Source organism: Esox lucius, chromosome 20, assembly GCF_011004845.1.
Source record: "Esox lucius isolate fEsoLuc1 chromosome 20, fEsoLuc1.pri, whole genome shotgun sequence".
Lineage (NCBI taxonomy): Eukaryota > Metazoa > Chordata > Actinopteri > Esociformes > Esocidae > Esox > Esox lucius.
In genome coordinates this window covers 41729412-41755854 of record NC_047588.1, presented here as the reverse complement: position 1 = coordinate 41755854, position 26443 = coordinate 41729412, and the positions used below count along the sequence as shown (strand labels likewise).

At 39.5% G+C, this 26443-nt stretch overlaps 2 protein-coding genes across 4 annotated transcripts in view; one reads left to right on the top strand and one right to left on the bottom strand.

The window, feature by feature from the left end:
- Positions 1-26443, bottom strand: part of LOC105027450 (zinc finger protein OZF-like) — a 541343-nt gene that overhangs the window by 55670 nt on the left and 459230 nt on the right. The window lies entirely within an intron of this gene.
- LOC105031299 (gastrula zinc finger protein XlCGF26.1-like) lies at positions 1053-21123 on the top strand. The gene is given in 5 exon segments (XM_029116027.2): positions 1053-1284; positions 4501-4696; positions 6402-7161; positions 7163-7267; positions 19624-21123. Coding segments are annotated over 4 exon segments (1914 nt in total). The 5' UTR covers positions 1053-1284; the 3' UTR covers positions 20477-21123.

Below are 26443 nucleotides of genomic sequence, written 5' to 3'. Positions count from 1 at the left end.
TGAACTATTATGAAAAATATATATTATTGATTATGATAAAAAAATCGCCTAACACATTTATATACAGATACATAAACACATTAAAAAAGGATTGTTGTGGAACTCTAAATGTTAAAAGCACTTTACATATCCGTCTATGCACATCAGATAATTAGTAACATTACGTAAGTAACCAAAGTATATCAGTACCTGACTCTCATACTCACACTGTTTTCAACTAGCCTAAATACTACAACAGCGTAATTGAACTCCTGAAATTCGGTTAAGCCTTTTGGTTTTAGGGCGCCACCCCAAGATTTTCAGTGGCCCGTTCAGGCCACCCCTTTTAAAGTGTCTGTGGTCACCACTGTGTGGGGGTTTTAACCATTTATCCAGATGTGTACCGATGGGTCAAATGATCCGGATCGTGGGAGGGCTGGTGTGGGGGTGTGTGTGCCAGAATTCAGTATGCATGTGGTCCAGGTGTGGAGGGTAATGAAGAGTCTGATAGGTTGGCTAGGAGTGTGTGCAGGAAGGAGAGGATGGGTGTGGTGGTTCGGTTCTGCTGGGTTCCAGCTCATGTTGGTGTGGAGGGTAACGAAGGGGCTGATAGGTTGGCTAGGAGTGCATGTAGGAAGGAGGGGGTGGGTGTACAGGTACCGTTAGGACGGGGGGAAATTAAAACGTTGATAAAGGGGGTAGGTGTTGACTGTTGGCAGAGGAAGTGAGATGGTAGCAGGAAGGGGAGTGGGTATTATGGGGTGCATTGGAGGATGAGGGAATTAAACTTAATGTGTCATTGCTGCTATTCCTGTATTTCATTTGAACGTGCCGACTTGCACTTTAAACTTGCACCTTAACCTTGCCCTCATTGCACACTTGAACAAGGTTAGGGGGGGGGGGGGATTTAGTGGGATTGCTGGGGGACGGGAAGGGTATGATGTAGGTAGGCCGTGGCTGGCCTCACACTCCGGTACAGTAGGTGGCAGTATATGCACCTTTCGTATGGTTACGATCCGCCAACAAATTAGAAGAAGAACCAGCAGCAGAAGCCCTTAGCTAGTCTAATCAAGCTTGCTGGCTCTGTACAGTACCTACAATAATCAGTGTAACGGTGGGCAGAGTACTGTTTAGAAAAGATAGGGCGAACTCAGATAGTGACCCCAGATATCAGGGAATCCTGTGGTTTCCTCTGAGTGTTACTGCGGAAACGTCAACTGTTCTCAACTAGTAACGTTGTTCGTCTTGTTTTCACCTGCGCGGCTTTAGACCACCCTGGAACATTGGCGCCGCGCAACCACAAGAGTGAGGACTTTCTTCTCAGTCCGGTGTTAGATACGAAGACCAGGGCTGAATTTCAAATTGCATAGTTGCATACTGTATAGTATACCACAAGATGAGTATGTCCCAAACCATAGTAGGCCGAAAGTGCACCTGGATGGTGTTCTGTTTCTGGTGGATTCTCGAAGTATTCATCCGTGCAGGCGTGCATGCTTTAGGGGGTAATACTGAACACAACAGCTTGCGCAGTAAAAGTGGAGGGGGTTCCAATATTCACTTGACTAAAAACTCGGTTATCGTCACATATATTGATTGTTATTGCATCAATGTCATTCATGTGAGAAAGAAAAACGAGCGTTTTTGTGCCATGAAATTAAATAGCTTTGTCAGTTTAAAGTTCGTATTCGGTCTCGCTGACATGGGCTCAATTATTATGACTATTATATTCCAAGTAGTAAGATACTAGTATTACTGGCTAATAAGCTGTTGAAACGGCCAGTGGTGAAGGCCATACAGTTCATAGATGCTATTTGTGGTGCAAGTCAACTTAATAAGAAACGTTAGTCAGTTTAACACAATGCTTGCTGGTGTCTAGCTTAATATTCAATGATGATGTTAATGCGCGACAAAATGATGAAAAACAGTAGGCTACGTACTTAATCATTACTCGCGAAGTACTTGCAGTATGTAGTATACGATTTGAGATTCAGACCAGGCTTGCACAATCGTAAATTATATATTTGTCCTCGTTTCAGAGGTCTGTTTTGGCTAAAAGAGGCACCCCATTATTTGTAGAAGGTGGCAACCTGGATAATTTAAGTGCTGAATGGTGTTTTGAAATGTCATAGTTAGTATTATTTTTATTTGTCTATACATTTAAGTTGGGTTTTGTAATGTATAGATGAATTACTTCATTCATAGTGGTGTATGTACTATTCATTACATTGAATTCGAAGTTCTACTGCATCTACGCTATTTAAGTATTTTCTGAATAGGTATCGGTTATCAGACTCACCTTGGTGTTCTTTGAAGTGTGGTTACTTTTGTTACTGTATACAGTAGAGGGGTTACAACAATAAATGTAAAATAATTCTGTAACATAGGAAAGGTAATGTTTAACAAAAAGTACATAATATATACAGTTAGTTCTGGAAATAATTGGACACTGACACAAGTTTTGTTATTTTGGCTATTAATGAATATGGGCTTAACGTGCAGTCTCTCAGCTTTAATTTGAGGGCATTCACATCCAAATTGGAGGAAGGGTTTAGGAATTACAGCTCTTTAATATCTAACCCCCTCTTTTTCAATGGACCAAAAGTAATTGGACAATTGACTCAAAAGCTGTTTCATGGACAGGTGTGGGCTATTCCTTTGTTATATCTTTATCAATTAAGCAGGTGAAAGGTTTGGAGTTGATTCCAGGTGTGGCATTTGAATTTGGAAGCTGTTGCGGTGAACCCAGAAGATGTGGTCAAAGGAGCTCTCAGTGCAAGTGAAACAGGCCATCCTTAGACTGCCAAAAAAAATCCATCTGAGAGATAGTAGGAACATTAAGAGTGGCCTAATCAACAGTTTGATACGTTGTGAGAAAAAATTGCACTAGTGAGCTCTGCAACATAAAAAGGCGTCCATGGAAGACAAGAGTGGTTGATGATCATAGGATCCTTTCCATGGTAAGCCCCTTCACAATATCCTGTCAAGTGAAGAACACTCTACAGGAGGTAGGCATATCATTTTCCAAGTCTGCCAGGAGGAGAAGACTTCACGAGAGCAAATACAGAGGGTTCACCTCAAGGTGCAAACCATTCATAAGCCTCAAAAATAGAAAGGCCTAGTTCTAGAAAGGCATTGTTTTGGACAGATGAAACTAAGATCAACCTGTATCAGAATAATGGGAAGAAAAATATATGGAGAAGGCTTGGAACTGCTCATGATATAAAGCATACCATATAATCTGTAAAACATGGTGGAGGCAGTGTAATGCATGGGGGTAGCGCTTCCAATGGCACTGATTCACTAGTGTTTATTGATGATGTGACAGTAGAGAGAAGCAGCTGGATTTATTCTGAAGTGTATAGGGATATATTGTCTGCTCCGATTCTGCCAAATTCAGTGAAGTTGATTGTATGGCGCTTCACTTTACAGATGGATAATGACCCAAAACATACTGCGAAAGCAACCCAGGAGTTTTTTAAGGCAAATAAGTAGAATATTCTGCAATGGCCGAGTCAATCACCTGATCTCAACCCGATCAAGCATGCATTTCACTTGCTAAAGACACAACTTAAAGCAGAAAGACCCACGAACAACAACTGAAGACATCTGCAGTAAAGGCAAAGCATCCCAAAGGAGGAAACCCAGCGTTTGGTGAATCCAGCGTTTGGATTCTCAACAAAGTATTAAAAACAAAAATTGTATTTATGATTGTGTTAATTTGTTCAATTTCATTTGAGCCCCTGAAAAAAGGGGACTGTGTATGAAAATGGTTGCAATTCCTAAACGTTTCATACAATAATTGTGTTCAACCCCTTGAATTAAACCTGAAAGTCTGCACTTCAATTGCAACTCGGTTGTTTCATTTCAAATCCATTGCGGTGACGTACAGAGCCAAACTTATGAAAATTGTGTCACTGTCCAAATATTTCCAGACCTAACTGTATTTTTAGAAAGTTGAAGAGAAATAATTTATAAAGGCCTAACTTTCCACATGCTTCAAACCTTTAATTGCATGTAGTTCCCTTTTTCTTAACAAAAAACAAAGGTTGTATAAGAATATATTTTTTAAAAACCATCAGCAAGGGTATTGTTTTAACCCATCTACATTTATAAATGAAATATTTGGCAAAAATTATCAAAATGTTAATTAAACAACTGTTAAGTATTATACTTACTATACATTAAAAAAAACAGAATCATGTGTAACGATGAACATAACTTACTAATGTGGGGACAGTTGTATTCGGGTGTTTTGACCTCATCAGAACTAGTATTGGGAAGAATCCCTGTTGAATGTTATTCTCCTAATAGGATCCAACAGAGAGGCTCTAGTATTAATACAGTCCAATTCCAGACGGAAAACCCAAAAATATTTTTGAATCTTAAATATTGCTATTTATTTTGTTGTCACTAGCCAACGTGATTGTGTTTGTCAATTTTGTTTCATTGTATTTCTTTTTCCCCCCATCAGACATGTTCATCAGTCATGTTTGGGTCTGATTAAGGTATTTATTTTATCAGATGGAGGACAAACCCAGCCTGCTGCTCTCCTTCCACACTGAACCCAAACAAGAGTCGCTGGATTCTGATTGTGACAGTGGAGCTCAGTGTTCATTGGTGGATTCAGAGATGACATCAGTGAAGCAGGAAGACTGCAGTCAAACACTGGGACTGAATGTTACTAAGGAGGAGGAGGTTGGGGATTTAATTAATCAAGGTAAAGAGTTCATGAAAAATGTTTAATATACATTTTTTGGTGTTTTTTTCTCATCCATACATCTCAGGAATTATGTTCATATACAACTAATTTGTAAACTGAAATTAGGTTCAGAATGAATCAATTAGACGAACATATCACCAGTGCAGTTGGTCCTTAATGACTCGATATTACACTGCTCCTGAAAGTTTCTCTATTATGTTGGTCCTGAAAATGAAAAAGGGCCTTTTGACAAATGGCTCAGATTATTGATGCGATCGTAACTGCCCCTGTGGACTGGTATCCACAGTTAGGTAATTGACACTGAAATATAATTGTGTAATTTTGGTTTCCTTAAAAACGACATGTGAGAAGACGGGCAAGTGTTGTCTGGCCATCATTTGTTTTTCATCGGTACGCAAGTAGTGGTCAGATATTGTTGTTTATTTACGGAAAACAAAGTCTGTTTTATCAGTTTTTTCAGTATTTAATTCCTTAATTCTAGGTAATGAGATACATACATATTATACTCTGTTAACAACAGTTATTGGGGCAGACATGTTGTACTCTGTTAACAACAGTTATTGGGGACATAAGTCTATGAAATCACTTTTGAAGATTGGTATAATTAGTATAATTGCCATTATCTAAATTCATACAGTATATTTTTAGTACTACGTGCTTTTAACGACAGTGATTCCGGCAGCCCAGACCCAAGAACTCTTTTAGGGCCAGTCACTCATTATGAACAGGAGAGCCTCGTTTGGGCGTTGACAAGTGAGATGAAGTCTGGGGTCACGAGAGCCGCATGCTTGCTCTTTAAAAACTGCACTGTTTGCTTTACATATTAAGCAAGTTGCTTTACCTGCAACATCTGTAAATAAATATTTTCTTACAATATTTTTTAATACCCTGCTTTCATTATCAACTTTTCTTAGACAGGCTCATTTTCAGACATCGCTAGCCAGCAAGTGATAACTTTCGCGTGGATTGTGGTGCTGGTCCATAGCTACATATCATAGCAATGCAAATAGCTTGTTTCAACTTAAAAGTATTTTAAACAGACTGTATGATACTACTGTACTAATTACTGGGAGTGCCACAGGACCTTTAATTTGAAATAAAATAAATACGCAGCAATAAATAAACGTAATCTACAGAGCTCGTCATGTATTTTTATGTTGTATTATTTTATACGTTTTGGATGTATCGCGGGCCGGGTAGAATGACTCAACGGGACGCATCCCGCCCAGGTCTGCTCTAAAGGAAATGTATACACCAACTCTAGTGCTCTGCCGGGGAATCTCCAGATCAGAGCTAAATTTCTAGTCTTCTTACCACCTGGAGACACACCACATTACCTGGAGACACACCACATTACCATGGCAAACTCATCGCTGATTCTACATCTCCAGTTAACCCTAATTAGTTGCAGTGATTCATGTGAATAAACAGTTTACATATATCTACTGCTGCCAAAATGTCTCTGGATGTGATGGATGCATCAGAGAATATTTTCAAAGAAGTATTCAAATCAATTGCATTTGAGGTGTTCATTTGGCGATCAGAAAATACAAAATCCTTGCATGCCCCCATCACAACCTTTAGCTAGCGGTGAAAAGACAGCAGTTTGAAATGGCTGTTTTGAAGAAAACTGTAAATAAGAATGCGTATTTTAGTTAAGTCTGGTGATACCAAAATAACTTTTCTGATGTCTGTCACACAGATGGGACTCCAGAAGTGGAGAGACTTTCTACATTTCGAGAGAAACAACTCAAAGACAACAAAAATAAGAAGTATCACCACTGCTCCCAGTGTGAAAAAAGTTTTCTCTCAATATCACGGTTGAAAAGTCATTTTATCACACATACTGGAGAGAAGCCTTATTCCTGTTCTGACTGTGGGAAGAGTTTCTCTTACTTGGTTAACATGAAAGATCACCAGCGCATACATACTGGAGAGAAGCCTTTCTCCTGTTCTGACTGTGGGAAGAGTTTCTCCCGATTAAATACCCTTAAAGATCACCAGCGCATACATACTGGAGAGAAGCCTTACTCCTGTTCTGACTGTGGGATGCATTTCTCTCGCATAAGTACCCTTAAATATCACCAGCAAATACATACTGGAGAGAAGCCTTACTGCTGTTCTGACTGTGGGAAAAGCTTCACTAAATCCACTGGACTAGCTCAACATCAGAAAGTGCACACAGGAGAGAAGCCTTACTCCTGTTCTGACTGTGGAAAAAATTTCTCTCAGTTAAGTACCCTTATAAATCATCAGCGCATACATACTGGAGAGAAGCCTTACTCCTGTTCTGACTGTGGGAAGATTTTCTCCCGTTTAAGTACTCTAATAAATCACCAGCAAATACATACTGGAGAGAAGCCTTACTCCTGTTCTAACTGTGGAAAGGATTTCTCTCGCTTTAGTACCCTTAAAAATCACCAGCGAATTCATACTGGAGAGAAGCCTTACTCCTGTTCTAACTGGAAAGGATTTATCTCGCTTTAATACCCTTAAAAATCACCAGCGAATACATACTGGAGAGAAGCCTTACTGCTGTTCTGACTGTGGGAAGAATTTCTCTAGGTCACTCTAGGTCAGCCTAAAACTTCAAGGAATTTTCTGAGGAAGACTTCAACCAAGGAAATGGAGAGCCTTAATGTAGCATAACTAGGGAGATTGTAAGCAATTTAGGTCAAGATAATGTTTGCAAGTCAATTGAAGCAAGAAATGCGAAGTGTGATAAAAATCATGTAAAAATAGGCATTACTGCACAACCAAGTGATAGCACAAAAACCCATAGCTATGATGAGCATTTTACGTGTCTTTGATGTATGTAAATGAATGACTGCCTTTGTGTGTAAATATATAAGGAGAACAAACACAAACTGAAAAAAGCTAACGTAATAAGAACATGAAAAGCTGAAACTTTGTCCAAAAGGGGTAAAAAATTTATATTGTAAAATGGTCAAGGTGGTTCAGTAACAGGACGGATCACCTGACTCTCAACATTTTTTATTAAACCTTTATTTAAACAAGGAACTGTGATGGAACACAGACTGGGCCCTGCGTATGCATGTTTACACATACAATTAAGGTTCAATGATTAAAATCAAACGGAAAAAACCCAGAGAACGGACTAAACAAGACGCTCACAGATTGCACAAGAAAAGGTACACTGCTTGAAACACCGGTGTAATTCCCTCAGTGGTCTCAGGTTTTAAGATCCAAATCATTAAATACTCTCGAGATTTACATACAAGTCATGTACAATCAGAGCATGCCTGACATACCACTCTGGAGCAGCGTTTACGTTAGCCAGCTAATTTAGTTGTCCGGCAGAATATGAACGGCCAAAATGTTTGGTGGGAAATATGCCAAATGAGTAAATAGATTCAGGGCATATTAAATAGCCTAAAATTGTGTGACCTATGTAATCTGTTGCCAAGAAAACAGCTGAAAAAACGGAATGGGCATTTGACCTTATGGGTTTTATACAGTGCCTTTGGAAAGGGTCTCTAAACCATTGCTTTCTACAATATGACTGGGCTACATATTTACATTGGTCTGTCAGATACTCAGTCGTTCCAATTAATCCAAAACACCTCGATCTTCCGGAATCTGGCTGTTTATCTGAACCTCACCCAGAATCGAGCCTTGTCTGTTATTTGTTTTTTATTGCTTCAAAACATTATTGAAAAATAAATGGCATTTTCTCTAAAAGGGTATTTACATTGTTGTATATAAAAATCAAAATATCCGTATTTTTTATTTTTGCGCGTACATTAATACAGTAGTCTGATGTTTTGCTCCACAACCACCAACATTGTCAGAACGTTGCAGAAACCCCCGGCACGCAAATGCCCGATCGCAGTCGTGAACACCCGCACACGTACAGTATGTTACACCCACGCAAACTTAACATGCCATTATTAGGGCCACCAGAAATAGAGTGATTATATGCAAAAACATCAAGGGGCACTGGGTATTTGCAATTGTTGCTGGCATTTTACTCCACCCATTCTATTGGCCACAATGTAACTCAATGAATATGAAATATATATTGCCCTATAAAAAATAACGATTCTATACGCCGCAGTGAATGTATTTCATATGCATTGAGTTACATTGTGGAAAAACAGGCTGTGGAAATATTATGTTGCTTGATGTAGCACACCATTCCCCATGATTAGAGAGGTTTGTCTTACTCTACAACTGTCCTGAACATTTCCTACATTGCTTTCTCTGTGGAATATTCAATAGTTTATGAGTTATGAGGCATTATGTATTCCATATTCAGTCATTCATATTGAATGAATTTTGACCTTGGAACGTGTTTTAATACCCACTTTTTATTGACATTTACACTTAAATATGAACATATACCAATGTTTTCAGATATACATTTCCTTAAACAATTAATACATTCAATTAATGTCCTGTTTTAAAGTGACACGTTGACCTCTTAATTTAGACGTTTGGCTTATTTTCATGACCCGGAAGTGTTTTTTTTAAATGTTGCTTTTAAGACGCTGATACCGTTGGATGTGGGCGGTGCTGGTGGAACACGTGTTGTTTTGTTGTAGTTTTCCAGACCATTTTGTGAAATACGAAAAGAACGTCCTGAAATGGTAAGGGATTAAACAATTGTACTCTCTATTCATTTTTCTTTGTTCACTTCGATGTGACTATTCTGCGGTTTGAACGTTACCTGCACAGTGACGCTTTAAATTAATGGGGAAATTACTTAAACCGTTCCCTAATGTTCTTCATGAAATGTCATAATAATATTACAACACAAAAACTAACAGATCCAGATTATACGATACGCTGTAAAGTTAGTTGGGGGAAAATGGGTTGCATCTTAGTTGGAGCTGCAGCATCCGGGAATGGGAGGCAGATAGTACTGCGGTGAAGTTAGCTTTATATTCAAGATCTTCCAGAATGAAACAAATTACATTTACCGAATCTGCTCACGATTGCGAATAAGCAGCATGCCTTGTTTTCCCATATCGGTCTCATATTTATTTCTAATAAAGTCAGTTTCTAATGTAAATGTCAATAGCTCGTATAAAATAACCAACCAAAATAGCTTCAGTGAGAACTGCTCTACCATCAACATCCTTTGATTTTACAATTTTTAAATTTTGGAAATTATTAATCGTTTTTAAAGCATTACATAAAACATTTTCAATAGCTTGGACCCAATAAAAGTTCTAAGGAAATAACCAACATGTATTGCTGCTCTACCATAAATGGTCAATAGTTCGGACCCAACAAAAAACTTAAAAAGTAAAACTTACAAACCCTCCAGGAGAACAGAATTACCATACATTGTTTTAGTGTTATAGTTTTTGATTACTATAATATTTTTGTTTTATTATAATTAAGTAGATAATTATGTACAACCCTGTTTCCCAAAAAATTGGGATGCTGTGTATAATGTAAAGAGAAAAAAAATGCAATTATGTGCATTTCATTTAAACCCTATATTCAATAGAAAATAGTACCAAGACAACATATCAAGTTTCAAAACTGAGAAATGTTGTTTCTTGGAAAATACATGCTCAGTTTGAATTTGATCCCAAAAATCTGGGACATAGGCACCAAAAGACTGGAAACAATGTATAATGCTAAAAAACATAACTTGGTGGAATATCACACAGCTAATTAAGTGAAACAGGTCAGTAACATGATTGGGTAATAAAAGATCATTCCAAAGAGGATGGGCCTGTCAGAAGTGAGGATGGGGAGGGGTTGTGAAAGACTGCACGGCCATAATTCAAGAGTAATGTATCACAATTTGGGGATCTCATCATCTACATTACAAAATATCTTTAAATGATTCAGAGAATCTGGAGTAATCTCTGTACACAAGGGACAAGCCTGAAAACCAATATTGGATGGTTGTGATCTTTGGGCCCTCAGGCGGCACTACTTTCAAAACTGACATGTATTGGACCCACCGTATCGGCTCAGGATCACTTCCGAAAAATGATTTAGGTCAATGAACATGGTACTCTACCATGCAAAGAACAAACCATACATAAAAAAACATGCAGAAATGCCAGTGCCTTCTCTGGGCCCGAGGTCATTTATTATGGAAAACTGTCCTGTGGTATGACAAACCAAATGATTTTGGGGAATCATGGACACTGTGTCCTCCGGACAAACGAGGAGTGGTACCATCCTGCTTGTTATCAGTGCACAGTTCAAAAGCCAGCATCCGTGATGGGATGGTGGTGCATTAGTGTGTATGGCATGGGTGAACGGCAGAACTGTGAAGGCACCATTAAGTCTGACCAATATACTGGTGCTGCTCATATAATTAGAATATCATCAAAAACTTTATTTATTTCGGTAATTCCATTCAAAAAGTGAAACTTGTATAATGTATACATTCATTACACACAGACTGATATATTTCAAGTGTTTATTTATTTTAATTTTGATGATTATAACTGACAACTAATGAATCCCAAATTCAGTATCTCAGAAAATTTGAATATTGTGAAAAGGTTCAATATTGAAGACACCTGGTGCCACACTCTAATCAGCTAATTAACCCAAAACAGCTGCAAAGGCCTTTAAATGGTCACTCAGTCTAGTTCTGTAGGCAACACAATCATGGGGAAGACTGCTGACTTGACAGCTGTCCAAAAGACGACCATTGACACCTTGCACAAGGAGGGCAAGACACAAAAGGTCATAGCTAAAGAGGCTGGCTGTTCACAGAGCTCTGTGTCCAAGCACATTAATAGAGAGGCGAATGGAAGGAAAAGATGTGGTAGAAAAAAGTGTACAAGCAATAGGGATAACCGCACCCTGGAGAGGATTGTGAAACAAAACACATTCAAAAATGTGGGGAAGATTCACAGAGTGGACTGCAGCTGGAGTCAGTGCTTCAAGAACCACCACGCACAGACGCATGCAAGACATGGGTTTCAGCTGTTGCATTCCTTGTGTCAAACCACTCTTGAACAAGACACAGCGTCAGAAGCGTCTTGCCTGGGCTAAAGACAAAAAGGACTGGATTGCTGCTGAGTTATGTTCTCTGATGAAAGTAAATTTTGCATTTCCTTTGGAAATCAAGGTCCCAGAGTCTGGAGGAAGAGAGGAGAGGCACATAATCCACGTTGCTTGAAGTCCAGTGTAAAGTTTCCACAGTCAGTGATGGTTTGGGGTGCCATGTCATCTGCTGGTGTGGATCCACTGTTTTCTGAGGTCCAAGGTCAACGCAGCCATCTACCAGGAGGTTTTAGAGCACTTCATGCTTCCTGCTGCTGACCAACTTTATGGAGATGCAGATTTCATTTTCCAACAGGAATTGGCACCTAAACACAGTGCCAAAGCTACCAGTACCTGGTTTAAGGACCATGGTATCCCTGTTTTTAATTGGCCAGCAAACTCGCCTGACCTTAACCCTATAGAAAATCTATGGGGTATTGTGAAGAGGAAGATGTGATATGCCAGACCCAACAATGCAGTAGAGCTGAAGGCCACTATCAGAGCAACCTGGGCTTTCATAACACCTGAGCAGTGCCACAGACTGATCGACTCCATGCCACGCCGCATTGCTGCAGTAATTCAGGCAAAAGGAGCCCCAACTATGTATTGAGTGCTGTACATGTTCATACTTTTCAGTTGGCCAACATTTCTAAAAATCCTTTTGGTATTGTTCTTAAGTAATATTCTAATTTTCTGAGATACTGAATTTGGGGTTTTCATTAGTTGTCAATTATAATCATCAAAATTAAAAGACATAAACACTTGAAATATATCAGTCTGTGTGTAATGAATGTATACATTATACAAGTTTCACTTTTTGAATGGAATTACTGAAATAAATCAACTTTTTGATGATATTCTAATTATATGACCAGCACCTGTATACCGTTTTTTGAGCAACAGGAATGTTGCTTGTTCACAATCGCCAGCAGATTCAGAATAGGTAATTGCTGTCTTTCTGGCAGGTTTCATAGATGAGGTATTGACAATCAAATCCGAATCTTGAATATAAAGCTAACTTCACTGCAGTGCAGATAGGATCCAGGTATAGGACTCTTTTAAAAAAAAATATGTACTTAAGACTCACAGCTCATTTGCTTCATTGACTTGTTCAATTGCCAATCTGACAGGCAGCTGAGTTCTACCGAATCACTGGCAGGATTAATTCTCCCCATCCCAGTTTTCCGACAAACAGCGTTATATTTTATGGTCGGGAAAAAAATGTATCAGGTTGTGTACAAAGATCTTTTTCGTAACTGTGAATCATCTGTTTGAATCACTGTTTCCTTCATTCAAACTGTCGGCAACAAAAACAATCTACATTCAGGATTTAAAGGCAGTCCCGCAGCTAGTCCAACCAACAGCAGCTTTTGTTTGTCCTTGTTTTCTACTGGCGTGATCGTTGTTTGCCAGTGTTGCAGAGCTCTGGGTGTTATTGACACAAGTCAACAACATTTGTCAGTTTATCGAACGACTCCAAGAATCACTAGATGTGACAGTCGTTTTTGCCCTCTGCCAGTCTATAGCTTTGTTGTCCCCAAAGTCTGTCGTTTGACCTTGTTCTTATAAACTGTCGTCTTTGAAATTTTCAGGATGGAAATTTGCCAGTATCCCTCTGCCAGTCAAGCCAGAACCGAACCCTTCTTTTCCTCACTCAAAGCTTTTCTTTTCAACTCTTCTGTCATGCTGACTAGTTTTTTTGTAATTCAAATGACCTTTGCACTGTTTTTGACATCCAGCTGGTCCTATTGCAAGAGGATAGTGATGACCACAGCAGTGGTTTTAAACTTTTCCTCATTAAATCAGATTTGGTTCAGGTAATCACCTAATCACTGCCTCATTAAGTAAAATGAGGTGTGCCTGTGTTGGAATTTAACAGACACTGAAATGGAAAGGCTGCCATACATGCAGAGAAGGTGATTTAAGAAAAATTAGGAATGGTCTCTTAATTTTTTTCCAGAGATTTATATGTATTTATGCATTGTGTTTGTCATTTGTCTTTCATTGTGTTTCTTGTATGCCCATCCATCATGTTCATCAGTCATGTATGGGTCTTGTTTGGTCTTTATTTTATCAGATGGAGGACAAATCCAGCCTGCTGCTTTCCTTCCACACTGAGATCAAACAAGAGTCACTGGATTCTGATTGTGACAGTGGAGCTCAGTGTTCATTGGTGGATTCAGAGTTGACATCAGTGAAGCAGGAAGACTGCAGTCAAACACTGGGACTAAATATTATTAAATACGAAGAGGAGGAAAAGGAGGAGCAGGAGATTGTGGATATAGTTAATGAAGGTAAGAAGTAGTATATCAAACTATTTACTATACATTTTTTAGTGTTTTTCTTCATAAAGTGGTATATGCTGTTGCAACCCGTTTATACAACCGTAACTACAAATTACATTCAGAATAAATCACTGTGAGGAACATCAGCAGTGCTATTGTTCCTTAATGACTTGCTATTACGTTCCTCCTGAATGTTTCTCTTTCATGTTGGTCATAAAAAAAAAAGCCTTGTTATGAATAACGTACGGTTTGGGCACTGGCGGTTGGGAAACCACGCAGCACCCATGAGGCGGGGGGCACGCACACCCCAAGGGCCCTGCCCTGCATAGCAAAAAATAAGCTAGGCCTACATAAAAAAATAAAAAGGATTAGAACAAGTTTGTGGACCATACGCAAGGATTAAGTCCTTTAGACAAGCCAGCATCACCACAGGCAAAACACTGCTGCCGCCAGTGGCCAACAGAATCACGTCTTCACGGCTTCCCAACGTGTTAATTACGTCAACAAAAATACGGACAAATATTCATTTAAAACCTATTTTTAAAGTGGCAATTGATAACTGACTAATTATAAATAAAAACAGAAAAAACAACAACAAACAAACAATTTTCATTTTGGTTTGACAAAAACGAGAGTTGACGAAATTCTTTGTGACAATAGTCTGAGTTCATCAAAAGACATCTGAAAGCGCATCATCCCAATATACACTCACAGCCAAAGACCATGGTGTGGGGCCTGGTGATGTGGGTATATCTAAATTTAACCATCAAAATGTTTTTGAATCTTCTGTTCTCCCCTCGTTCTTAAATTTCAAACGGATATTTCCATCCGTGTGAATTAAACTGCTTGAACAATAACGTGCAATACGCATTTTCCAACGGCTAATTACATTTCGGACATTTTACGCTTCCATAATCTGCACAACGATGTGCTTAACAATTTAATTAATAGGTCTAACTGTAGGCAATATCAACATTGTCAGAAAAACATTATATGTTCCATTGGTCTTAGTTGATATGGTGATATGTTTTGACTACTACAGGTTAATGAGGCAATAACTGATTGGACTGAAATGTGACTTTTTGTTGGGCATTTGGTTGACTGAAATGGCTCACCTTTTGACATTTTGACAATAACGAGAGAAAAAAAAAAAATTCAAATTACATGAATATGTCTAAACCTGAAAGATATTTAAGTCAAAATGACTAAAACTAGAAAAATCTAAAACTGATGCAAAAATGAACACTGCCTGGGTCCAGAAGTAATCAGTAGCCATTCTTCTCCTAATCCCGCCCAGCTATATAACGCTGTCCTTGGTGTTGGAGAATGATCAATAGGCTGTAAAGCATTGTCCATTAATTGTGCTGAGGCAATTGTGCTTTTATTCTTGCTGTGTGCACCCTTTTAGTTAGCTAGCTAATATACTGTACATAGCCTACAAACGAGAATACATTACATGACAACAGTATCTCTCAAACAGCTGATGAAAGTATTCCTTTAGAAGATCAATTAATTTCCAATAAAAAACATCCTACGGGAAATGAGAAACACAGGGTTTAGGCCCTCCAGCCCGACAAGCCATTCAAATGTAAAAATATCAAGAGGAATTCATAGTTTGAATTCACTTGCTTTACCAATAACGATGTACATCATCCCCAAATATGTTCTTTCCTCAGAGGTTCTTGCACATGAAGGTTTAAAGCCAGTGAAACTGAAAAACGAAAACCAAGCTTCCCTTTTATGTCGATTAAATCAACATGTTTCCCTCAAAAAGGGGGCAGAGCTACTGCTATTAGTTACTAATAGTGAACTACATGAAATCATGTCCCACCACAAAAGATGGACTCGGAACACGAAGCCCTGCTGTTCCATAACGAGATTAGGTGGCTTTCATCGTTAAAGTTCTCACCCACCTGTTTGAGCTTCTTAAAGACAACTCTGCAACGATGTGACTGGATACTACAACCGGTCACGGCAAATGGGGATCACCTGCCATCCAACCTGGGGGACTCCCTGATGGTGCTGTCCAGTGATCAGACCTTAAGGCAATGTTTGCCACAGGGACACTTGCTAAATTCTGTATTTGAGTTGCGGAGTAAAACCCAGGACAGTCCAAAGCAGTGATGGATGTACTGATTCCGTTTGGACCAAACTACTTATGTGAGGCAACATTTTCCACACTGACATGCATCAAAAACAGACACTGATCACGTCTCAGTGTGGAGGATGATCTCTGAGTTGACATGTCCATGATCAAACCCAGGATGCAGCTGTTGTGCTCCACAAAGCAGGCCCACCAATCTCATGAAATATGTCGTTCAGACTTCACTTACCAATTAAAAAACATATCCTGAGAGAACAAGTCATAACAATGTAATAACTGATGGGTTATTTTAACAGTTATCTTAATATGATCTACTGAAAGTGTCTGTGTCCCCAAACGTGAGGCCTTGTGTTATATGCGCGTGCGGGGGGTCGCAATATTTGAAACACTTCCCCTTCATGTTTCAAGTAAAAGGATTTTCTGTACTAGAGCAGGGTCTCGTGGGATTAACCGCAGGTGGACAGATACTCTCCGAACTCGTCACAGTGAAAAATATATATTTGAATAATTTGTAGTAACAAAAAATACCAAAACCCCGTAGGTCCACGTAGCAAGTGCAACTTTCATTGACCGTAAAATGCTTGATGCAGTTCACTCGGGAGTGAGCGCATCACGACTGAAATATGCTGCATTGAGGAACTGAAGTTAGGATTCGAAATGTAGGTGTCTTATTGAATCCACGGTTCTTTGAAATTTGGAACTGGTTCCAGATTGGAACTGGTTCTCGACACCCAATCCTAGAGGGCCTCGAGCTCCGACCTCGCTGGGAGGCAAATGCCGTCTTTTTTGCCAGTATCGCGTGTAGTGGGCAAATGAAAACTTCAATGACCAAAATAAGCTAAGTACATAAATTGATTATATTATAGCATATTACATAGCCTAATATTGTTTGACCTATATGACACTGTTTAGTATTCAACTGTTTGTTTGTCTGAAGTCTGCATTTGCAAACAAAACAAAATGAGTAAATTATTGTAAAATTAAATTTTTACCCGGACAAGTGACTTTTGTGCACAGAAAAGTAAATGTACTTGTCTGTAGGTCAAGTAGCTCGGAAAGTGTTGAGCCCTGAATGTTATACGCTTGAATGTTTTTTACTTTGGTCAATCAGACTCATAAAATATGAACTTAATCACACAGGTTCCATAAAAACATTGCATGAGGACACAGGCCAATGTCATATGTTATTGGTAGCGGTCAGGGCACGTTGCGTTTACAGAAAACGAAAAGTCTATTTAAGGTTTTTTCAATTTTATTCCTTAATTGTAGGTAATAAAGCACCGGAACAGCAGCCACAGTCTGTAATACAACATACACTCACCTAAAGGATTATTAGGAACACCATACTAATATTGTGTTTGGCCCCCTTTCGCCTTCAGAACTGCCTTAATTCTACGTGGCATTGATTCAACAAGGTGCTGAAAGCATTCTTTAGAAATGTTGGCCCATATTGATAGGATAGCATCTTGCAGTTGATGGAGATTTGTGGGATGCACATCCAGGGCAAAGCTCCCGTTCCACCACATCCCAAAGATGCTCTATTGGGTTGAGATCTGGTGACTGTGGGGGCCATTTCAGTACAGTGAACTCATTGTCATGTTCAAGAAACCAATTTGAAATGATTCAAGCTTTGTGACTTGGTGCATTATCCTGTTGGAAGTAGCCATCAGAGGATGGGTACATTGTGGTCATAAAGGGATGGACATGGTCAGAAACAATGCTCAGGTAGGCCGTGGCATTTAAACAAAGCCCAATTGGCACTAAGGGGCCTAAAGTGTTCCAAGAAAACATCCCCCACACCATTACACCACCACCACCAGCCTGCACAGTGGTAACAAGGCATGATGGATCCATGTTCTCATTCTGTTTACGCCAAATTCTGACTCTACCATCTGAATGTCTCAACAGAAATTGAGACTCATCAGACCAGGCAACAGTCTTCAACTGTCCAATTTTGGTGAGCTTGTGCAAATTGTAGAAAAATTATTTTTCCTGTTTGTAGTGGAGATGAGTGGTACCCGGTGGGGTCTTCTGCTGTTGTAGCCCATCCGCCTCAAGGTTGCGTGTGTTGTGGCTTCACAAATGCTTTGCTGCATTCCTCGGTTGTAAAGAGTGGTTATTTCAGTCAAAGTTGCTCTTCTATCAGCTTGAATCAGTTGGCCCATTCTCCTCTGACCTCTAGCATCAACAAGGCATTTTCACCCACAGGACTGCCGCATACTGGATGTTTTTCCCTTTTCACACCATTCTTTGTAAACCCTAGAAATGGTTGTGCGTGAAAATCCCAGTAACTGAGCAGATTGTGAAATACTCAGACCGGCCCGTCTGGCACCAATAACCATGCCACGCTCAAAATTGCTTAAATCACCTTTCTTTCCCATTCTGACATTCAGTTTGGAGTTCAGGAGATTGTCTTGTCCAGGACCACACCCCTAAATGCATTGAAGCAACTGCCATATGATTGGTTGATTAGATAATGGCAATAATGAGAACAGGTGAACAGGTGTTCTTAATAATCCTTTAGGTGAGTGTATAATACAACAAAGACCACCTGGAAAGTGGACCCATGTACAATACCGTTCATGAGATAATTATAACTACCACAATAATCTCACACACACACACACACACACACACACACACACACACACACACACACACACAAATACATATAAGAATGTGTGTGGCCCCATCAATGATGGGAACCAGATGTTATTCCTCTCCCTTTGCATGTTATTAGAGACCAAAACTGCACATTGTGTTAAGCTTACTTTAATTACATTTTGTGACTATGAAATCACAGCCAAGTATCACTTCTTATTCTCCACTTTGCACCAAAGCAAGTCTTCCTCTGCCTATTTCCTGCAAAGACATAATTTCATCACACTGCTATGTTGCATTTTGGCCCATTTATTATATTCAATCAATAATTCAATCAAATTAGATACTATATGATTATACAATGCTTGAGCATCTAAAGGAAAGCTATACACCAAATTTAACTCTAAAGCTTGATGCCACAGCACCTGGAAATTTCACGATCAGTGTGAGTTCTCTATTCTGCCGACCCACTGGGAAGACAAACCACAACCCCTTGGCAAACTCATCTCACTGATTCAAATGCTTGTCAAATCAACCCTGACATTAATTACACTAATTTATGTGAATAAGCAGTTTATATATATATATATATATCTGCAGTTTCCAGAAAGTCTGGCTGCGATGGATATATCAGAGAATGTGTACAAAGATGTATCAAAATCAACACAACATTTAAAAAATTGCTGTTTTGAAGAAAGCTGAAACATGGTTTTACAGTTTTTTTTCTGAGCTAAAGACAAATTTCTAGTTGAAGAATCAAGTTGTAATTCGATAATGGAATGCATGTGTAGTTAAGTCTGGTGATAGCAAACTAACTTTTTTATGTCTGTTACAGATGGGATTCCAGAAGTGGAGAAATGTTTTACATTTGGAGAGAAACAACACAAAGACTGCAAAGATAAGAAGTCTTACCACTGCTCCCATTGTGAAAAATGTTTCCTATCAATGTCACGGTTGAAACGTCATTTTATCATACATACTGGAGAGAAACCTTACTCATGTTCTGACTGTGAAAAGACTTTTTCTTGGCTAAATAACCTTACAACTCACAAGCGCATACATACTGGAGAGAGGCCTTACTTCTGTTCTGACTGTGGAAAGAGTTTCACTCAGTTTAGAAGCCTTAAACTTCACAAGCACATACATACTGGAAAGAAAACGTTCTCATGTTCTTACTGTCAGAAGAGTTTCTCTCAGTTAGTTAATCTTACAAATCACAAGCGTGTGCATACTGGAGAGAGGCCTTACTCCTGTACCGACTGTGGAAAGAGTTTCACTACTTCAGGTATACTTGCACGACATCAAAAAGTGCACACAGGAGAGAAGCCTTACTTTTGTTATGATTGTGGAAAGAATTTCTCTCGGTTAAGTAGCCTTAAAGTTCACCAGCGCATACATACTGGGGAGAAGCCTTACTCCTGTTCTGACTGTGGAAAGAATTTCTCTCAGTTAAGTAGCCTTAAAGTTCACAAGCGCATACATACTGGGGAGAAGCCTTACTCATGTACTGATTGTGGAAAGACCTTTTCTCTGTTCAGCAGCCTTAGAGTTCACCGTCGCATACATACTGGAGAGAAACCTTACTCCTGTCCTGAATGTGGGATGCCTTTCTCTCACTTGGTGAACTTGAAAGCTCACCAGCGCATACATACCGGAGAGAAACCTTACTCCTGTTCTGATTGTGGGAAGTGTTTCTCTCGATTAAGTGGCCTTAAAAGTCACCAGCGAATACATACTGGAGAGAAACTTTACTCACATTCTGACTTTGAGAAGAGTTTTATTATCAGCCTACTTCACTAGACATGAGATTGTGCACAGAGGTTAGAAGCCATAGTCCTACACTGCCTGTGGGAAGAGATTCCATGTCTAAGGCAACAAAATAAATGAAAAAGCTGCACACTCTAAACTCAAATGCATATCATTTTTTAATAAGACCAACGTTTCGACAGACAGGCTGTCTTCATCAGGGTACAATGAAGAACACTGCAAATCACATGCTTTGATAGGGTATTGTGGGGGACACACAGGTGCTTGTAATATGTCATTCAGAGAGATTATCTAATTGGACAATAAAGGAGTAGTGTGTCAAAATTGGATAGGGAAACAAAATAAAGAATATATATATACAAACAAGAATACACCAAAGGCCACAATGGCACTACGTTGTATCAATAACCAAGAGTAAAGAAATGTTTCCGATCAATGAAATTTCCATCACAGTGCACGTGGTCTGCAGCACTGCCTCCGTCGGCTTGCCTTTCGGCAGTGGACAGGGGTCAGCATGGGCACCCTGACTGGTCTGCGGCTACGCAGCCCCATACGCAACAAGCTTCGATGCACTGTGTTCTGCTAACTTTCTTTCAGTACCTGCATTAAGTTTTTCAGCAATTTGAGCTACAGTAGCTCGTCTGTTGGATCGGACCACACGGGCTAGCCTTCACTCCCCACGTGCATCAATGAGCCTCGGCCGCCCATGACCCTGTCACCGGTTCACTGCTTTTCCTTGGACCCCTTTCGGACCATTAGAGCTCTTCTCAAATGATTAGAGCTCTTCTCAGGTCAACATTTCTGTATTATACATTTTTAATTCCCAACAATTTTAGATACTGGATTTTTGATTTCCGTGAGCTGTGAGCCGTTATTATCAAGATTGAAACAAAAAAGGCTTGACATTTTTTACTTTGTGCAATGACTTTAGAATATATAAAGGTGTCACTTTTGATTTGAATGACGGGAAACAATTTACTTTTACATGATTTAAAATATTTTGAGATGCACCTGTATTGGAGAGGCCTGCACAGACACATTCCATGTATATGTTCATGTAAAACAAGGACATTTCGAAGTGACCCCAAAGTTTTTGAACGGTAGTGTGCATACTGGAGGGCAGTCGTTCCCCTGTTCTGACTGTGGAAGGAATGCCTATAAATCACATTACCTTAGACATCTGAGATGCACACTGCAAAGAATGACTGCCAAGAATGACTGCCAAGAATGACTGCCAAGAATGACTGCCAAGAATGACTGCCAAGAATGACTGCCAAGAATGACTGCCAAGAATGACTGCCAAGAATGACTGCAAAGAATGACTGCCAAGAATGACTGCAAAGAATGACTGCCAAGAATGACTGCCAAGAATGACTGCCAAGAATGACTGCCAAGAATGACTGCAAAGAATGACTGCCAAGAATGACTGCCAAGAATGACTGCAAAGAATGACTGCAAAGAATGACTGCCAAGAATTCTGTTTGTTTCTCTCTTCAGTGAAGATAACTTGTTTCATCAAAAACATCACTAGATTTATAAGCTAATCAAGATTTTTTTTTTATGCATATTTGCTCAAGCCAAGTGTTATCTAATGCAAATGTAGCTTGTTAAGGATATTTATCTTATTTTAAGGACAGTTAGATTTTTTTTTTTTACCTGGAAAGAAGATAAATATACTTGATAAGACATGGATTTTTTGTCAATACAGGTGAGAAGCCTTTTTCCTGTTCTGTGAGAAGAGTTTCATCTTTGTTCCTTAAAAAAACTTCAGCGGAAACATGGAGAATAATCATATGATTCTTCCATGAATACACAGAATAAAATACTTAATCTTACTTTTCGTGTGGTGGGATGCTTCTTTAAAATGTCACCAGCGGAAATATACTGAAAAGAAACATTATTTCTGTTGTGAATGTTGTTAAACTCATGGTTTAGATGAGTACCATACCCCCCAAATTCTTACCAAATCCTAATTATTAATTTGGGGTTTGACATTTGACATGTTATACTTTCATTGTTTTGATCATGTCCTGTCTATTAATTGCATTATTAGACTTATTTCCTGACTAGAACTGTATTTCTGTGTCCTGATTAAGGTTATTCCCTATACAGTTAATAAACTATCCAGATCAACTGTTAGACATGTATGCTAAACTAATCTACTTTGATTCAGGAAATGAACAATAGTGTATATGAAGGAATTTTTGGGACTTTATTAAATAAATATATACACCATGAAATAATTAAATTAAAAGGGAAATGTATAATTTAAATAGATATATAAAAGAATGGAAAATGGTGTATTTCTACATTAAGCAATATATTTCACAATTTATTAATTTCATGGTTGCAGTCATTGTGAAATCTGTCATTATGAATTCTGTCATTGAATGTGTCACTTTCACCCATCAAAGTTGGAAAGGCGGGCTCTACCGAATACTGTTTTTTAGTTGGTGCATCAAAAACAGTATTTCTTTAATATTCCCCCAGTGGAGTAGTCTAATTGTACTGTTATGTATAGTTTGGTACTGATAAATCTTTGCTGGATGTCAATAAATGCTGGATATGGAAGACCAGTCTAGCTTTGGAGGGGGCTGATTGAATAAACTTAAGTGTGCAAATGCCAGTTTCTTTGTTTCATTGTGTTGGCCAATGAGAGGTAATGTGGGGGAGTCTGGCATTCACCAGTAACAAACCATCCTGAAAGAAAAATGCTTGGAGAAAACAAAGGAAGCTGGGAATAGCATTTGGCACCAAACCCCCATCTATTTTGACACCTTTCATGATACTATCAACCAAAAGTTAAATCATTATGCAAAACCCCCGACGGCCAGAAGACACTGAACCACACATCCTGCAGTTTCTTCTGATGCTCCCTAGTGGTCGGAGTGGAGAACAGGAGAGCTTTTTAAAGAAAACCTAACAGGTCTGTGAGAGCCGGAATTCTTACTGGTTGGTAGGTGATCAGATACTTATGTCATGCAATAAAATGCAAATAAATTATTTTAAGATCATACAATGTGATTTTCTGGATATTTGTCTCTCACAGTTGAAGTGTACCTATGATAAGAAGTACAGACCTCTACATGCTTTGTAAGTAGGAAAACCTGCAAAATCGGCAGGGTATCAAATACTTGTTTTCCCCACTGTATGTACATTCATCCTTTTGCCAGTGTTAGCTCAGTGACACCCACCCATTCGTCTTAGACACAAATTGGCAAACCGGTACAATTCTTTGTTGGCATACCTGCTCATTAATGCTGTGGAATGACTTCCTGTTCACATCATCTCACAATTTACTGAAGGAGCTGTGATAGGAGTATGAGTGCCATCACTGCACCCAATTACACCTGGAAACCCTAAATCTGATTGTTGCCATAATCTGATTGGTGCTTCAAGTCTCAAAGCTTCATAATAAATCAACTGATTACTGCTTAGACTGATACCTGCCATTCTTCTGAATTCTCTTTTGATTTTGTGGGTCTATTACATCGCCCGTGTGCTGTCCCTGTCTCTTCTCGGTTCCCTTCCCAGGTATGGTGAGTTGCTGCTGATGATGTGGGCGTGGCCATCAATCTCCACCGGCCAATCTCCTGAGAGGCTCACTGCCCTGTAAGTTTAGTTAGTTAGGTTAGCTTATCATCTGTTTGAGAGAGTATTGGTGTTAGGGTTCGAGTAGGTTAGATTGTGTTTGTGTGAGTGGAAGTGAGGTGTTCGTGCTTGCATGTGTAAACCTTGTCCTTATCCTAGACCTCTATGGAATAGGGTGAGGACAGCCTGGGGTTTACATAAACCCGTAGGTAACCTGCTGTTATACACACTAGGCTGTCGCCCAGCGGGTTTTTGTAGCACTGAGTTTAGTTGTGTGCTTGGGTAGTTTGTGGCAGGCAGGTTTCGTTGTGTTGTTTAGTGTTATACGTCATCATTTTACATACTAGACAATAAAACCCCAACCGTTGGGTAACGTCTTTGGTTGTCTGTTTCTCATTGTTCCTTATCTAGTCAGACCACTCACCCCCTTTTCAGTAGGCCCTTCTCTGCTGTGCACGGTCTTGGGTGGTGCTATCCTTATCCACTAGTCCTTGGAGGGAACCTAGCATGGTCTGTGACTTGGGAACACTACAAAAGTGTACAGTAAACTTTTCAGTGCAAGAGTCACACCTCTGACAGCCCAACAGACGGTTGCCTTGGACATAATGCTCAGCGTCACCGATGTTATACAGAAAACTGCAACACAAAGAATATGTTATCGAAATGAGAGCGTGTCCACGGTGTGTCATAGGAACGATATGAGGGCTGAGAATGTTGCCCCCTCAGTCATTTCATCCTGGCGGGGTCTGATCACCTTCTCCTGTCTGAGATTTCTGCATAGTATTTGTGCTTCAATATGAACTGGCTCTTAGAGAGGAGGATACACCCACATTCAGAAGGCAGGTTTCAGTTAGAGGAGGACACACCCACATTCAGAAGGCAGGTTTCAGTTAGAGTAGGACACGCCCACATTCAGATGGCAGGTTTCAGTTAAAGAGTAGGAATAACTCAAGGTTAGTTAAATAAAAGCTGCTAGCCAGCAGGTTAGGTTCACGGAGTATGTTGCCATGTTGACTCAGAGAAACGCTGAACTGGCTCGTTGAAACCATAAACCCAGAGTTTTCACTAAACCTACTTTCTAAAATACCCCTCTGTTTAAAAGACCAAAATATATACTTTTCAAAAACAATTATGCTCTTCAAGTTTAGTTTGCCGGTTGGAAATGTACTCTTACCGACACGTTTACCCTGCTTATACAATGTCAACAAACAATAAAAACGTATTTACCAGTAGAAATACATTTGTCCAATGATATTTATTTGGATGAGCACATTCATGCCGGTCAACTATTTACTCATCAGATAACCTGTAGACAACTGTACCGTGAACACTGACTTGTTGTACACACAGAGTAGGACATATTCGCTGAAATTCCGCTAACGCTACCAAAAAAGAAACTGACCGTACTTCCCCCCAAGGACCACATTCCTAAGAACCAAAGGACCGATTCCCTTCTTGTTCAAGGCAGAAGAACATGGTCAGAGTACCTTATAATCCTCTGAAATTATACAGACATGTGTGTCACAATCAAAGTAAAGATTTATATACCAGGCAATAGAAAGACAGATATTTCTCAAATGTACCTTAGTTCAAAATGTCCATAACAAAACCTCCCCATCTAGTAACACTGGGTGTTACACTTGACATTTGTTGGACCCCAATAACAAGGCTGATATGGTGGGCAAAAGGAAAGAGTAGGTAGATGTACAACATCCACTGGGTGGACCAGAAGTTAAGGTGCTGATTCTGACAGCAGGGTGTGAGTAATGCCAGAGGCAGTGGGATGGAAGTAGGAAGGGGAGGCCATTTTATGGGGTGGATAAGCGGTACAGGAAGAGGTGGGTTGGGCTGTAAGAAAGAGGAAGTGGTGTAGGCCACTTGTTTGTGATTTGTATGATCCTGATAAGGAGGGGTTGTATAAAAGGTTCAGGGAGGTGGGAACGTGTAGCGGGGGAGGAGAGGGGTGAGGATGTGTTGGTTAGGGCACTTCCAGTTCATCATAGAGATAGGTTTGATGACAATAAACGTAGGTAGGCTGTGACTGGCCTCACATTCCGGTACAGTAGAGGGCAGTGTATGCACAATACACTTAGATGCCATCTTCAGAGATGAGGCTGAGGTATTTCATGGTGAGATTAGCGTCATGCTGGCAACATTAGAGATTCCATAGCATCAATAAGACTTCCGGGTTTTGGATTTTGCCTTCAAAATAGAAGTCCGCGGTAAAACGATTTTAATAATATTAAATGTATCGATGTTGACACTTTGCTTAGTGTATACTGTGAAAATGTATTGTAGGAAATGTTCAGGAGAGTGGGTAGAATAATTATATGCAAAGAAATCAAGGGACACTGTGTATTTGCAATTGTTCCTGGTGTTTTACTCCACCCGCACCCGCATATAATTATT